The sequence below is a fragment of the Pipistrellus hanaki genome (assembly GCF_964339955.1).
Source record: "Pipistrellus hanaki genome assembly, chromosome: 3".
In the NCBI taxonomy this organism is placed as follows: domain Eukaryota; kingdom Metazoa; phylum Chordata; class Mammalia; order Chiroptera; family Vespertilionidae; genus Pipistrellus; species Pipistrellus hanaki.
In genome coordinates this window covers 177,287,329-177,304,369 of record NC_140505.1, presented here as the reverse complement: position 1 = coordinate 177,304,369, position 17,041 = coordinate 177,287,329, and the positions used below count along the sequence as shown (strand labels likewise).

At 42.1% G+C, this 17,041-nt stretch overlaps 1 protein-coding gene across 1 annotated transcript in view; it reads left to right on the top strand.

Moving 5' to 3' along the window:
* The window catches only part of PAH (phenylalanine hydroxylase), a 52,386-nt gene that overhangs the window by 28,451 nt on the left and 6,894 nt on the right, over window positions 1-17,041 (top strand). Inside the window, exons 4-11 of the mRNA XM_084880083.1 lie at window positions 238-326; window positions 8,071-8,138; window positions 11,170-11,366; window positions 13,017-13,152; window positions 14,211-14,280; window positions 15,146-15,202; window positions 15,987-16,082; window positions 16,628-16,761. Of these exons, the coding sequence (XP_084736209.1) occupies window positions 238-326; window positions 8,071-8,138; window positions 11,170-11,366; window positions 13,017-13,152; window positions 14,211-14,280; window positions 15,146-15,202; window positions 15,987-16,082; window positions 16,628-16,761 (847 nt within the window). The remainder of the gene's footprint in view (window positions 1-237; window positions 327-8,070; window positions 8,139-11,169; window positions 11,367-13,016; window positions 13,153-14,210; window positions 14,281-15,145; window positions 15,203-15,986; window positions 16,083-16,627; window positions 16,762-17,041) is intronic.

Genomic DNA, 17,041 nt, shown 5'->3' with positions numbered 1-17,041 from the left:
CAGTCATGTACCTTTCAAATATCTTACCATTTTGTCACTTATACTTGAACAAAGCTGAAATTAAAAAAAAATAGTTTTCAAGGAAAACAGGATATAGTTTTTGAATCAGTAATTTGGTGGCTGTCTGGAACTCCACTTTCACCACCACTGACTTGACTAATTGGGGCCGATTGCCTACTTCTGATTTTGACCATGTCCTGCCAATCTGCTGCTCAGTTGGCTCTTTCTGTTTTTCAGTACCCTGGTTCCCAAGGACCATTCAAGATCTGGACAGATTTGCCAACCAGATTCTCAGCTATGGAGCAGAACTGGATGCAGACCACCCCGTGAGTCCATGGCCCTGCCCATGAGATGCTTTTGGTTCCTCCCCATGCTACTCTGGAGCAATGTGTCTTTGTTTTCTTGTACAGCAGCCATTTATTGAGTGCCTACTCACACATCATCATTATTATCATAGCCATTATTGTTGTTGGCTCAAATATGAGTTATCTAGAAACTATTGTTTATGATACATGCATGTAAGTGTGTGCACACACCCACAAACACACTCAGATATGTAAGTAATATTTATTTCTCTGACTTTCTACAATTACAGAGGTTTAATTCAAGTGCTTGGAAGACAGCAAAGTCTACTAACAACTCTGCCAGATCCAGAAGGCGTGGGGGAGTGGTGACATTGAAATGGATCTTGAAAACTGAGTGAAAGATGCTAGTCAAACAAGGAGGCAGGAGGCAGTGCGTTATGAGGGAACAGTACATGTGAAGGTTCAGGGTCCTGAAAATAGCTGGAATATTTTAGAAGGGCTGGCTGGTGTGGTAGGTGTGAGGGTCAAGTTTTAAAAGATCTGACATACCAAATGGAGAACGCAGACTGTGACCCATGACCTGTGGGCAGGGGAGTGGGTCCTTTAATGGCTTCTGGGTAGAGGACCAGTGTGGGGAGATTTTATCCCCATTTTCTCTGGGGTTGGGGGTCCTGGGATGGAGCAGCCCAGCCTGGCTCAGAGCTAGTTCTAGCAGCCTCTATAGGCAAGAGATGTAACCATGATCATGTTGACTGTTCTTTGCTGTCCACCCAGGCAAGAGACTTCATTCATCTTTAAATGACTTGAAGGCTGTTTCCATTTGCAGTGGGTTAGTCTAACACTAAGGGACTGTCTGTGTTTTACCCACAGTCTAATTTCTTCTCATGTCACATGGGTCCTTACAGTTGAGTAAGTTGTGAATGATCCACTTTGACATGTCTGGGGCCTCTTGGCCAAAGGCCCTGAGAGCAAGGCATCTTCAAAGATATGGTTTCTGCCCTAACTGGTTTGGCTCTGTGGATAGAGTGTTGGCCTGTGGAGTGAAAGGTCCCGGGTTTGATTCCAGTCAAGGGCATGTACCTGGGTTGTGGGCACATTCCACTAGAAGGTGTGCAGGAGGCAGCTGATCGATGTTTCTAACTCTCTATCCTTCTGCCTTCCTCTCTGTAAAAAAAATCAATAAAACATATTTTTAAAAAAGATAGGATTTCTCTGCAAAGCTGTCTGATGACCTTTGACCCAGACAATGGGGTTGGCCCATTGTGGCCTTTCTCTTCTTACCAAGCTCCAGTGCCCTTGCCCTTCCCCATACCCCTTTCATTGGCCACACCCTGTCATTTGGGGATGTAAGAACAGAGGCAAGTCCATAGACATGGCCATCTCCCCACCTCTGTCCTGGTGCCTGCCTTCTGAGAGGCAGATGGGGCTGATCTTAAAATTCTGGAGTTAATTTCTCCTTACAGTCCCAGCCCACGTCTTTGGCTCCCTGGCCTCTCAGTGACATGTATTTTATCGTAAAAATATAATTTATCAGGTACACTGTTCCCTTGAGGAGAGGCCAGGCTCTTCCCGTTCCTTCCCGTGGCTTCTCATCCAATCTGGGAAGAGATGGGCCAAGGTCAGAACAGGCCCTCCAGGGTGTGGGCAGAGGTGTTCCTTGGAGAGGACCCTCTGTTCCTCTGTCCCACAGGCTCCGGAGGGGTGCACCTCGCCCTGACCCCTGCTCTTGGCAGTAGGCACTAAGGTTTGACCCAATGGCCCACACCAGGGCCTCCAACACAGCCGGGCTGGAAAATGAGCCAGGGAGGGATTGCTCCTGAGACAGAGATGAAGGGGAATGAAATAGACTAGCTGTATCAGTTCCTCCATCCCTCCATCCCTCCATCCCTGTCCCCTGTCTTCCTTCCACTTAATGTTTATTAAGCGAATGATATTCAGAGCTAACATTTCTTGAGCGTGGATGTGTACCAGACACTATGCTAAATGCTTTCCCTGAATTTTAAAAGATTAAATGTTCTAATTTGTGGGAAGGTTGTACTTTCTCATTTTCCAGTGAGAAATCTCAGCCAGAGAGGGCCGAGGGCTCCTGTGTCTGTGAGTTGTGTCCCAGGCCATGTGCAGGGAAGGGGGCTGAAATGATTAATGAAACAGGATCCCTTCCTTCCAGGAGCCTCCAGTTGTAAGGTTGAAACAAGAGGGTGAGTGGCTACTCTTCCAAAGGGATGGCAGAGGGGAAGAGGGTGGCAAGCAGAATGCAAGTGGGTCTGTTTGATTTCCATTTCTAAAAGCAATTCTCCTTTCTCCAACTGTTCTCAGCCTCTGTGCATGGTCCACATTGCTTCCTTTGCAGGGATGCTTTTCCTTATCCCCCAGATGCCCCTTCCCTGCTGTAAGGCTTCTATTTACTTTTATTATTATTATTATTATTATTATTATTATTATTATCAATTGTTTAAAATTTTACATATGTCTACTTTTCCCCAAATTGACCGCACCTCCCAGCCATTTCTACCCTGGGCAAGCCCCACTGCCTCAGTGTCTGTGTCCATTGGTTATGCTAATATGCAAGCAATATTTACTTTTAAGGCCAAACTCACATATCTTGGCCTCCCTAGAGCCTCCCATCCACCTGGCCCCCGGGCCCAGTGGTTCCCACACTCATGCTATAGAGCTGTGTCATTGTGATTTATACTTTGGGAACAGAGTATCAGGTCAAAATAAATTCACCACTTCATAACTTATAATAACCTTCAGGAGCCATAAGACATATGCAAGTGGAGGGTCATATACATGTGTCCTGAACTAGAGTCTATGAAAAAGATCTCATGATCAAAGGGAGAAACACTGTGTTCTAACACCCCATTTTCAGCATTTGCAAGTTCCATGGTCTCATTAGAGGCTTTGGAAATCCTGCAAAAAAAGAAACTCATTTCACCTAATGTTTCTCAAACTTGTTTACCCATGGAATCCCTTATTGACCCTTACCAACATTATCTTGAATGGTAGTGTTCCATGGAATATAGTTTGGGTATTATTTGGCTAAATCATAAAGCAAAAAGAGTGTATTAGTAAGTACCAGGTTTACTGCTATGCTATCAGTTTTAATGTCACTGTGGGCAGAATGGTTAGGAAGGACTTCCCAAACAGGGAGATCTGAGTTAAGCCCTCTGGTAACCAGGGTATGCTAACTGCTTACTTATCAGACAGCCCCCAAACCTCCATGGCTTAACCCAAAAAAAGTTTATTTCCGGTGTAGTCAATAGGGAAATTGCTCCATATGTAGAGATCAAGTCTCCTTCCAACTAAGCTGCACCATCTTCCAAGTCCTTGGAGTCTGAGCCTGGTGCCAGTGCCTGGAAAAGACAGAGAATGGCTCATGGGAGGTTCACATGGGCCAGGGTGGAAGGTGACTCACATCTCTTCACTCAAATTCCACTGACTACAGCTCAGTCATAGGCCTACAACTAACCTAGTAAGGATGCAGAGAAAAGTAGTTTAGCAATATTCTCAGAGACAATGAAGGAGATACCAGTGACCCCTATCACTCAGAGCTCTCTCTTTCAGTTTCCCCAACACCTGCCCCCATGTCTAAACTCTAGATGAAGACCCACACTGCAGAAAGCTTTCAGTGGGGAAAATGTGAGCGACCAAAAACTGTCCTGTGTTTATTTCTGTTCTTGATCCAAGTCTTTCAAACTGCTTTTCAACTTGCCAACAAGAACCTGCTCTTCCCCAAGACCAGGGACTATATTTCCAATACTTGTCTCCTTTTCTCTTCCTTCTGCCCACTCAACCTTCTCCACCTGAGGGCCTGTCAGAATCTATCCTAAAAGTCAGCCAGTTGAGTCATCATCAATGACTTGTTGGATTCCAATTAAGTTGCTCTGACAAAGTGTAATTTTTAAAAAATTAGAAACAACTGTTATACAGGTATATGTAGTGAACATGTGTCAAAGATCCATGGATTCCGAAATGAGGGACCCAGCAAGATGACAAAGATGGTGCAAGGGAAGACACAAGAGACCAAAGTATAAATGTTTTTTGAAAAATAGAGTTCTGGAATAAGATCACAAAGGTGGTTTCACAAATTACCAATGTCCTAGAAGGCAGGAAAGCTGTAACTGTGAGTGTTCTCTTTTCTACTAAACACAAATCATTTGCAACAGGATCATAAAATAAAATATATTGGAACTAATATTTTGGAATAAATATTCATCAGTATCCAACTTTGAAGTGTTGGGGCCTTACTAAGTTGTAAATTGCACTTCAAGCAAATGTCTGTTCCCCTGGAGCACCCAGTGAGCTTGTTAAATAGTGATCTGATAGGATTTTGAAAAGGCACCCCATTACGTTTGTTTTGCTTATGTTTGCATAATTTTTAATAGGTCTTACTCAGGAGTGTGCCAAGTATGCCGGGTACAGAAAATCCAGTGATAAGTAAGACAAACAGATTCCTGAATTAAATAATTATTAACAAGTATAATGATTGTGCCATGCCGGTGTGGTTCAGTGGTTGAGCATAGACTTATGAACCAGGAAGTCACTGTTCAATATCTAGTCAGAGAACATGCCTCGGTTGCAGGTTCCATCCTCAGTAGTGGGCGAACAGGAGGCAGCCAATCAATGATTCTCTCTTATCGATGTTTCTATCTTTCTCTCCTTCTCCCTTCTTCTTTGAAATCAGTAAAATTATGTTTAAAAAATAAGTATAATGATTGTCTAAAAGGAAAAACACTCAGATTGCTGAGAGAGTGTATTATAGAAGAAAACCAATAATCTGGAAAAATCAAGGAAGGTGTGATGTAAACCAAGATAGAAAGACTGAGTAGTAGTTTATTGGTCTGAGAAAGTGAGGAAGAGTATTCCAATTAGAGGGAATAGAATGTGTGAAGGCCTCCATGTGGGGGGTAAAGCATGGTGTGTTTAAATAATTAGAATAAGACTAATCTGGACAAATTTGGAGATATAATATGTAGTTCTGCAGAGAGTAGGAAATACACTAGTAGGTAGGGCAGGATCACATAGTCCCTAAGGACTATGCTCAAGATTTTGGACTATATCCTAAAAGTGATTACAAACCATTGAAAGTTTCTAAGGAAAGGAGCAACCCTACCAGATTTGCATTTTGTTAAATTTACATGGGCTAAAGTGAAGAGAGATGGTTTTGGGGAGGAGACAAAGAAAGCAGTTACAGTTGACATTAATGTTACGTTTATTAGTTCCAGTCTGTGTGACTAAAGATGGCATTTCTGAGGTTTAAGCTTAGCCATGATATCAGGAAATAATGATATATGAAGATCTCTATCTAGAAGGATACTCAGAACTTTTCCATATAGCTACCTTTTTTCCCAAAGCTTCCCCCAAAACAAAATCACATGCTTCAACACATTCAGGTAACAAAAATCCCGAGAATAAGGAAAGTAATCGTGTGTAGACTGTACCCTGTAGAATTCTCTGTACTTTCTTCCATCTGTCCTCCCCTTTCCCCCCTTCCCCTCATCACTTCTTCACCAGCAATATATTTTCCTGTCAAAACATACTTGGTTACCCGCAGTGCAACTCAAATTGCTGCTATTAGCCTAATTGAGACAGGGTGATTATAAATAAATTACATGCAGTGTTTCTGACATTGCTGCTGTTAGACTAAATTGGACAGGATGATTAGTCATCACCGACCATAGCTTCATTCACAGTGTATTCCACATGGTGTGGAGGCCCTGTGGTCCCCCGGCAGCTCATAGGATGGAAGGCTAGCTTCCTGAGAGACGGACTTCCAGGTTATAGCTCCCTTTCACTGGTAATAAGAAGAGCAAAAGCCTATGCAGTCTAGTTGATGGGGTCCTCTTGCAGGCTAATAATGAACTTTTTAGTGACTTTGAGTTGCAAAGAACCGTGGTTAGAAACCATCCCACAGAGAGAATCCATATGTATGTTGATGTATCTCAATGGGTGAATTTGCTGCCACTCTCCATAATTATTTGAGATGGATTTATACTTTTATTTTACTTTTTTCTAGCTATTAAAAACACCCTACACACAGCAGAAAACTTTAAAAGCATAAATAGTATACAAGACTAAAACAGTTATTTTTTTCTCATTTTCATAACTTTTGTTAGGCTTTGGTGTACTTCCATCATTTCATGAATATATTTACCTATTTCTCTGACAAAGTTGACATTTATTGGATACATGAATTTATTTCAAGCTTTTTTTTCACTGATGGAGAAAATATTTAAACTACCTAGACAAAGTACATTACAGATTAAAGATAGAGAGTCTAAAAGGGAACATACATTGTCTTGGACACCCCATTTCTGGATATGACATGATGAGGTGGAAATCCATGGGTTAAGGACATCCTTCTCTTGTCTCCCTTTTTTAGCTTCAACCCTCAAACCTCTACTCATCAGCCTGGTTAGGACCAGAAAACCTGTGTGGAGATCTTGGTTCTTTAGTTGAGGGTTCTTGGGCAGATGGTTCTCTGAGCTTCCCCTTCTTCAGATGTAGATCAAAGTATAGAACTAGATGTTCTTCAAGGCATCTTGCAAGGGCAAAAGTCTACATTTCATACCTAGGGGCTGTTTAAGCCATTTACTACTGACTGTTAAATAAGACTGGGAGGTAAGGATGACAGTCACGGTCAAGCTTTAATGATTGACACCCATTAAATTTATATTTTGAGTTCTCAGATTGGAGATGCATTGTTCTTTCAGCCCAGTAGATGGCTTCATGAAAGAGTATGTTGGTGCTGCTTGGAAATAAAATCATGGTGCCCATTTTTCCTATCACATCAACTGATCTTCTCCTAGAAGAAGTAGACCCAATGGTAGTTCTGATTTTTCAGAGTTCTATAGCAATTACTGATGAAAAACAATGCAATGCTTTGGGAAAACAAGTTATACCTTGTGATAATCATGTCATAGAAATTTTCTAAACTAATAATTACTTAACTTATCTGGAACTTAGGTGTGGAATGAAAAAAAAAGTCTGATAATTTTACTTTTCCAGGGTGAAACATTTGGATTTCTCTATTTCTCAAATCATATACATATAAGTAAGATCATATAGTATTTGTTTTTACTGATTTCACTTAGCACTATGCCATCAAAGTTCATCCATATTGTCAGAAGTTTTTTCTCTTCTGTTTTATGGCTGAATAAATACTCATAGGCAATGGAATATTATTCATTCACTCATCAGTGAACCCTTAGGTTGTTTCCAAATCTTGGCTATTGTGATTTATGCTACACTTAACATGAGAGCGCAGTTTTCTCTTCAAAATAATGTACCTTACAATTGTGTTGTCAGAGTTATACATAAAATAAGTTTCTAGCACACAGAGACTGGCACATAGTAGGCAATCAATAAATGGTATTTTTTAAAAATTGCAATGGCAATAAGCATGTACTGTTCATCTATCAAGAAGTTAGGAGGCAATTCTAAATACCATTAGTCAAACACTTAGTGGATATTGTATATCTTTATTGTATATGTCAATCCTACCAGCTTGGTCTAATTTAGCAAGTTTACAAGTTAGAAATGCTTATGAATGAGATTTCTTTAAAACCTGTACATTATTTACACTTTGGAATCCCATGGCATGGGGTTCAGTAAATTAAGGGCATTGCTAATAATGCATCTCTCATATTGGTGCAAGAGCTTACTCTTGGTTTAGCTGAGAATTTATTTTCAGGGTATATTCAAGGGAAGGAGCTCAAGGCTCTCACTCAAAGCCTTGAGATACCAAGTGTCTCCTTTCTCCTAGGGCTTTAAAGATCCTGTGTACCGAGCAAGACGGAAGTATTTTGCTGACATAGCCTACAACTACCGACAGTAAGTCTGCTTGATTGTTGGGGGGAAGAGCACACTCCTAGCCTGCCTCTTCCTTGCCTAAGTTTGGAAAACACCAGCATGAAGAGTCCTGCCTGCTCTCTCTGTGTGTGTGTGTGTGTGTGTGTGTGTGTGTGTGTGCATGCCCATGTGCACACACACATGTAGAGCCCCCTTTAATAACACCTGTTTTAAAAAATGCTACTAGACAAAACAAAATTACCCAGTGCACCAGGGCCTATCTCTCTATCAGGCTTTGTTGTATAATTACGCCGTGATTTCTGATGTAATTATAAAAGGCCTCAGTGCTGAATAAAAGAGCCTCTGGCATTCTTCACATTAAACATGGAAGGAGAAAGAGCATCATTTACATTCAGGAGTTGGCTGCTTTGCTGAAATAATGAATCTGAGGTTTAAGGCACACCAGCCTCAGCGTTCTTCTTTCATCCCAGCTGACCCAGCTGAGAAGGGCAATTTTCAGATGAGTGTCTTTTTCCCCCTGTCTAGGATTCTATGCTCCTCTTCTGCCTTCTTTTAGCCAAAGGAAAATGCAATTATTAAATATGTTATTTGGGCCAAAACCGGTTTGGCTCAATGGATAGAGCATTGGTTTGGGGACTGAAGGGTTCCAGGTTCGATTCCGGTCAAGGGCATGTACCTTGGTTGAGAGCATATCCCCAGTAGGGGGTGTGCAAGAGGCAGCTGATGGATGACTCTCTCTCATCGATGTTTCTAACTCTCAATCTCTCTCCCTTCCTCTCTGTAAAAAATCAATAAATATAAAAAAAATGTTATTTGGAAGAGAACTGGTGAGCTATTGTGAGTTTCCCCAGGAACTTCAGATGTTCCCGTGGGAAACTTAGTGTCTGAGCTCTGTTCCTAAGTTAAGGGCATGAGAAAAGGCATTTACAAAAAGAAACTTAGCAATTGACCAGAACCCTGAGTAGTGGTTCTTTAACAACTCTGAGGGAGACAAAAGAGATGGTAGGCCTCTGTATACAGAAGACAAAGTCATCTTTCAAATGAGGAAGATTCATTCTCTGAATGACTCCTGGTGGTAGAGGGATCCAGAACCATGCTGACCTTGGCCCAGCACATGTGGGTTTTGGCTGGTGGCAAGCAGGAATCACAGAACATGGTGATCTCTCTCTCTCTCTTCTGTCTTTACCTTTGCCCCAATATGGTCAGGTGGACACAGTAAAATCAGATATAGACAGGAGTCCTTCTTCAGCTGATCAATAAGAATAGGTCTCATTTACCTGTCTTATCTTTCTGCTCTGTATGGGGCTTTGCTAAATGCTTTATGTCCATTATTTCATTTAGTCTTTATAGTGACTCCTCATTTTCCTGGTGGACAAACTACAGCTTGAAACATTAAGTAACTTGCCAAAGTCATATATTAGCAGGTGGCATGCTCTGATTTTGAACTTAGATTTACTTAACTCCAAAATTATTCTCAGTCTCTTCCATGGGTGTCTGGGGACTCAGAATCAGGAGACTGTACTTCTCCATAGATATCACTTTCTGCTGGCTTCTCTCCTCCCTTTCTGAGGTTTCTTCTCAACTCCTCTGGCTAATTCCTCCCACCCCAGAAATTGTAACATCTTTTGGGACTCAATTTTGGTCCCCATCCTTAGCTTCTGCTACCCTCAATGCCAACAACCCCCACATTTGGGTCTCTAGTGCCTTCTCAATAATTGTCCCACATAGGGGTCAAATTTATGCGCCATGAATCGTAGAGTCCCAGTATAGTGATTTGTTGATAAAATGTGTCTCCAAATAATCCATGTAATAGCTGCACAGGCTCAGAGAGGTTTACTAAAATGCCCAAGGCGATTTAGTTGTGAACTGGCACAGCCAAGTATTGAACTCAATTCTGTTTGTGTCAAAAGCCCGTTCTTTCCCTTCATCAGCACTTAGCCCTGAAATAATGGTGCAGCCTTAGGTGGGGATCCACCTGATGTCCTTTCCACAACACTTCTGGCCATTACAGAACCCTCTGAGCATGTCTTGGCTTTCAATACTTAAGCAAAAATCTGTCTCTGCCCCCTGATCCCTGCCCACCTATAGGCCATAGCAGTGACTTTACTTTCCTGTGAGCTACACTTCTGAAAAGGCAGGAGTGATCCAGTTTGGAGCCTGATGATGAGCCATTATTCTGAGATAAACAGTCTTGCCTTGTCCCAGACACTGTGTATCTTGTTAGGAAACAGGCCTCCAGCCCACAGAACAGTCACAGGTCTTCGAAATCAGGCTTTCTTTTATTTTACTATTCATAACACAGCTCCTTCTTAGATAGTTTTCAAAAGGACCTTTCAAATTAATGACTCTGGAATGATAGCATGTCATCTGGGAACTTATAGGAATCTAGATGCTTGGGCCCTCTCCTCCCCACCAATTCAGGATCTACAGGGCTGAAATTTCATAGCAAAAGATGCTAGTTAAGCAGATCTCGTACTTAGCATGCATTTAAATACCTACAGAACTTCTCAGGGACCAACATTTTAAATCCAGCAAGTGCTTGCCCACTAAACAAAGGTCGGTCTTAAACTCATAGTGCACATATTTAATCCACGTTAGCCCACAATTACTTTAGTTGACATAATACAAAACTTTAATTGAACTCGGATGCTTTAATTGAACTTGGATGCCTTTGTTTAGAAAGAGGATGCATTCTTCATTGTCTCAATCCCACGCTCCTATTGCCTATACCTGATACTTTATATATTTACATTACCTGCCTGGCCCCTGAAGGTAAGTGAAATTCCACCTTATGTAAACAATGGGAGAGATAAGAGAGCAGAAAGGCCAAGTGATTTCCCAATGTGACAGCAAATCATTGGGGCAGTTGATGAGGTGAGATCTTGTATCATTGCTTAACCAATTCAGTTGAATGTTTCCTACATCGAGAAATGGAATTTTCCTCTTTCATACAAGTTACATAATCCATTGGAGTCCAAGTGGTGGCAGCTCTGCTAACATTCCTTCATGCACCTGCCCTGCTAGAGACTAATATCTCATGCCTTTGTTCTAGTGGGCAGCCCATCCCTCGAGTGGAATACACAGAGGAGGAAAAGAAAACCTGGGGGACGGTGTTCAAGACCCTGAAGTCCTTGTATAAAACCCATGCTTGCTATGAGCACAACCACATCTTCCCACTTCTGGAAAAGTACTGTGGCTTCCGTGAAGATAACATTCCTCAGCTGGAGGAGGTGTCTCAGTTTCTGCAGAGTAAGTGAACATAGGGATCAAAGGTAAAGGGGCAGGAGGGGAGGGCAATAAATGGAGGCTAGTGTGAGTGTGCCGGTGGCAATGCATGTAGATTGATTCTCCCAGGAAAAAATGGAATGTCACTGCTGAGCTCTTCCTCCCTTCCAGCCTCCACCGTTAATGCACTCTCATCGCCTCCCTCCCTAAAGGCACAAGACATGGGTTTTACTTATGAATGCCCCTAAAACATTGTAGTTTTATTTTTCTTACTCAAAGCCCAGGTTGCCCAGTCATGGTTTTCCTTGCATCTCTGCTATGTTATGAGATGGCAGCAGTGTGTCTGTGTGTAAGAAATGTGGGCACTGTGGGCAGTGCAAAGAAAGCCCAAGCTCCAAGTTTATACACCCATCTGGTATGAATCTTGCTTTGGTCTTTCTCTAGTTGGATGAGCCTATCTCACTTTTGTCATCTGTCCAATGGAGTTTGGGGCAGCATTTTAGCATTTCTCAGAGGGCAGTTGGCAGTTGTGAGAATGAAATAAGATGCTGCATGTGAAATCACCAGCATAGTGACACATATATAGTAGGTGCTCAGTGCATTTGGCTAACTTGGACTCACTATCTTAGTGGGGAACCGCATCATTGGGATGACATCACTTCCAAGGAGTTATAAGGGTTTTCCTCTCTGACAGTAGGTGGTGTCAATTCAGCAAAACCAAACTAAAACAATCAACTAACCAAAGTAAACACATACTCCCCCATTTTAAAGTGGGGATAGTAAAAACATCTACCTCGTATGGGGATTGTGAGAATTAGTTATTATGCATAAAGTACTTAGAACAGTGTCTGACAAATAGTATGTAATATATAGCATTAGCTATTATTATAATGATGCTCACTGTTCTTATTCTCCTCCTAAGTATGAAACAAATTGAGAAGAAAATAGAGGAACCAAAGAGATGGAGAACAAAATGACACCTTTATTAATAAAAGCTACTTAGAGAATGCTGTAGAGATGTGTAGCCACCATGGACTTCCTTGCCAATTCATTGGCACAGTATGTAGTCCATTGCATGGCCAAGAGCAGACCAGAGTGTGCTCCTCTATGGACCAACAGTCAAGAGAGAAAAGGGAAGAAAGTGTGAAATTGTGAATATTCATTGCTCTTCCCAAAGGCTCCAATCAGGGAAGTCACTGGTCCTCATGGGGTGGACTGTGTGAGGTGAGATAGAGAAGCTAAAGTGCTCCTTTCATCCTTTTCCTTCCTGGGAAGTGCCATGAAAATTTTCTCTGTAATCTGGAAAGATAAGGAGTAGGGGAATAAGCATTTCAACTTAACAAACGATAATAGAAGGTAAATTTATTGGATGTTTCCAAAGTGCTAGTTTCTGTGAAAGTACTTTGCTAGCTCTTTTGATTTTCAGAATGATCCCAAGAAGTATTTATCCACATATTGCAGGTGAGGAAACTGAGTCTCAGAGACTTGAACTTATTTGGCCCATATCACCCAACTAGAAAGTATTCGGGTAGATATTTGAAGATGAGAAGTCTATCTGGCATTGGCACCCATCTCCTGGACAGCAGGGTGTATTGCTTCCCTACCTAAAAATCTTCAGAGCCCTCTGGCTCTGCTGTGATGGGCTTTGAGTTTTCTTTCTCTCTTGATTCCTAGGTTGCACTGGCTTCCGCCTCCGACCTGTGGCTGGCCTGCTTTCCTCTCGGGATTTCCTGGGTGGCCTGGCATTCCGAGTCTTCCACTGCACCCAGTACATCAGACATGGGTCCAAGCCCATGTATACACCTGAACCGTGAGTATTATCCTCCCTCCACCAGTCGCCAGCAACAGTGATTGCCACCTCTCCCTAATCCAGGAATGAGGTTTGGTTTCTTTGTGGACTCATCCGTAGAACAAGTGGCCTGGATTGTTTGATGCTAAGAGAAAAACTCATCGCTTCTGGGGGTTTTCTCTGTCCAAATAGACCATACTAATTGGAGATAAGAACATCTTGTGAACCAAAGATCCAGAACTTCCCTGACCATGGGAATGAGAGGTCACATTCAAATTTCAAAGGGATTGTAGGAATTAGAGCTATAAAATTCTAAAATAGGAACAGAAAAAAGAAATGGCAAGCTATCTCAACACTTCTTAATACATGCCTACATGATTTTAAGCTTTCTTTGCCTAGATTGTGTTTTGACTGGAAGTAGAGAATTGCTGGCTACTATGCTGCTTATTTTTGCATTTAGCTATCTCTTTAGGCAGCTAGAACTTAAGCAATTTATACAAAAAGTCAACAGGACACCTAAAATGGTCTTTCCCTGCCTACAAAGCTTATTACTATAAATCAGAAAAGACTTGTTCTTAAAGGACCTGACACATAAAGTGTTAAATCAATGTATGTCTTCTTTCTTGACTGACTGCTGCCCACTCTAGAATAAGAGAGGAACAATTTTATTAAAAATTATTTTTTCATTTCCTGTGGAGAATAACTAGCACATTGTATCTGCCCAGGAATGTCAATGCCAAGGTGAGGACTTGGGATGGGAAGTGTTCATGATCCACAGCCACTCAGGTATCTGGGGGAATGCCAACAGAAATATTGGCTCTTCTGCACCCACTGGCCATACCTAAGACCCCCTGGCTGCTGTGTCCTGTCCTGTCTCTAACTTTTCCCTCCTTCTTCCTTTTTTCTTGTACTCTCCCTCACCTGATCCCAAGGTTGTACACAATTTATTCTTGGAAATGAGAGCATAAACCTGAAGGGATTACTTCCTTTCTCCCCACCCATTCCTTATGTAGAAAGACTGAGTCGGGATTGCTTGTAACACTTATTCACCCCCAAGCTCTATGTTTTCTGTCTTTCAGTGACATCTGCCATGAACTGCTGGGACATGTGCCCTTGTTTTCAGATCGCAGTTTTGCCCAGTTTTCCCAGGTGAGGAATGAATCTCTTTAGCCTTTTAGCCTCTGTCTCTGGAAGGTACACTTCTGTGCTACCACCTGAGATGGGTGTATGGTCCTATGGCAATACCCCTTCTAGGACCACAGCATTTGATTTGTGAATCCTTCATCCTCTAAATTATATTGTTGAATTTGCTAATCTCACTTGTCCTTCCAGGTATAGTATAACAACCTTTCATCCATGAAAACTCTCTGATTCCCATGTAGAAGTGACCTTACCTTGTCAAACAGTCACTTGGTGTATGTTTTCATTAAGTAAGATTGCCAAGAATCCAATGCAAATAGCCCTACTCAGAGTTGGCAAAATATAATAAGCCAAATGTTTTTTTACTATCATCAAAACAGCAGGCTAGATCTTGACTCATCTATACCATGGTGACCATGTTCAAAAAATGCTTTGGGGATCAGTGAAAGAATCCTACTAATGCTCTAGGCTTTGAGAGGTGGCCTAGAACCATCAATGGATCATGAGATTGTTGAATGACAAGGCCCTACCATGTCACCAGAGACAAAAAGACAGCTAGAGAAATTTTGCAGTTAAAGCTGTGATGAGAAGTGGTTCATGACAGACTCTCCTTTCTCTGTGCCACAGTGTTCTCATCTGTAAAACAAATATAAAGGGCCAGCTAGGGAATGGTTTCCCCACTCTAGAGATCTGTGATTCTATGGTGTGTGATTAAGGAAGACTTGACAGAACAATCAGAGTCTCTCTGAGCTCTTCTGAAGACACCTAGCCAACCATTACCTTCTGTGGTCAAGTACTTTTATCTTTTACTGAGGATAAAAGTTGAAAATAGGCAGATCCTGTCATGCCAATGACTGTTTTTTCATAATTACAGGAAATTGGCCTTGCCTCTTTGGGTGCACCTGATGAGTACATTGAGAAACTCGCCACGGTAAATTCTGTCTTTCTGTGGTGGGAAGTGGAAATGTTTTGGGTTACAGCCCTCAGGTCTCTGAAGCTTTGATCTTCCCCTGAAAGCCAGGTCATTTGGGAAGAAAATCAGAATGCGCTGGGTTATATTTGCAAAAGTATAATTTTGCACTTGGATTTCTCCTTCGTGGTTGGATTTTGAAATCAGCTGCATGCAGATATTTACATGTGATTCTAAACAGAGTGCCTTGAAAATATCAATAAGCTGTAATGATTGCCCTTGAGAATTCTCTGGCGTAAAGTATGTGTGTATGTGGAAGCAATGATTTATAGGGGGTCTTTCAGAAATTCCAAGTTTAGTACAGATGAGGGGATGGTCCTTCATTGATTCTATCACCCTCCAATCACCTGCCTCCCACTGCTGAGCCTGATGGGATTGCCTGGTAAGTTCAAACAACAAAAAGGAAACATCTCACTCTAGTTTATTCCATGAAGAAGAAAGCAAAAGTGGTGGAGGAGTTCCTGTTCTAGAGAGAAGAATTTGTTAGTGGTATACTTTTAGGGCACCCTCAATACTCTCCCCCACTGTCACTGCTTCCTGTCTCATCTTGCATCCAGCCAACTGTTGGTTCAACAGATGATTGGTTAGGGTGAGACACAAAAGACAGAGAGATGACCTCATGTCATACTGATTCAGAGAACAAACCTGCACAAACTCTCACTTGGGCAGTCCGCTTATTGATTGTGGGGCATCTGCTGCCTTTACCTCCCTTGGGGTGTGCTCTCAACTTGACTTTCCATTCCAGATTTACTGGTTTACTGTGGAGTTTGGGCTCTGCAAACAAGGAGACTCCATAAAGGCATATGGCGCTGGGCTCCTGTCATCGTTTGGTGAATTACAGGTATGACTCTAGCAGGAACTAACAATAGATTTGAAAATGGTGGAAACAGCTGACCATTCTTTTTTTTTTTTCCCTTGGTACTATGGAAACCCCATTTACAGTCATATTGTGATGCAACTAAGGGGATTAACCTGAAGAGATTGCTGCCTTCGCAGTTATGATCTGATCATGAGTGTAGGTGTTACTTGAACTCTAAGTTCAGAGGGCTCCAGGACAGAGGAGCCTCCAGATTCCAAGGTTGAACTGTGCCTACAGATGTATGAAAACACATGCCAGCAAATGTGGTTGGCCCCTTCATCTGTTGATCACCTTATTTGAAAATGCTTGCAATACATTTCTTATTTCTATCTTGGTTGTAGATTTTACAATAGATGAACTATAGAGGGTAGAATATAGCAGATGCAAAGTAATTCAGTTTACTGAATTTGGGCTGTGGTGTGGAAGGAATACAAATGATGTGGGAGAAGGCACACAAATGGCCTGTGGGATGCAGCAGGGACCATTGGCCCTGATATAACTGAAATTTTTCCACTTGATGTTTGCAGTACTGCTTGTCGGACAAGCCCATACGCCTCCCTCTGGAACTGGAGAAGACAGCCATCCAGGAGTACACGATCACAGAGTTCCAGCCCCTGTATTACGTGGCTGAGAGTTTTAATGATGCCAAGGAGAAAGTAAGGTGAGATGGCAAATAAGGCAGGTCAGCAGCTCTTGGGATCTCCTTACTTGCTCTGGTGCCACTGATTGGTGGGTGGTTAGCCACGAGGTGGACTCCAATGCCCACAGCAATAGTGTGCAGTAGACAGAGCCTCCCACCCTTGTCCCTTTCCACCCTCTGTTGGGAGGAGTTCCTTCATAAGACCCTGTTTCACAGCTTATTGTCCTCATATGCCAATACCTGCAGACTACCTGGCCACCTGATCCTTGTTCAATATAGCCACCAAATCCACAGATTGAAC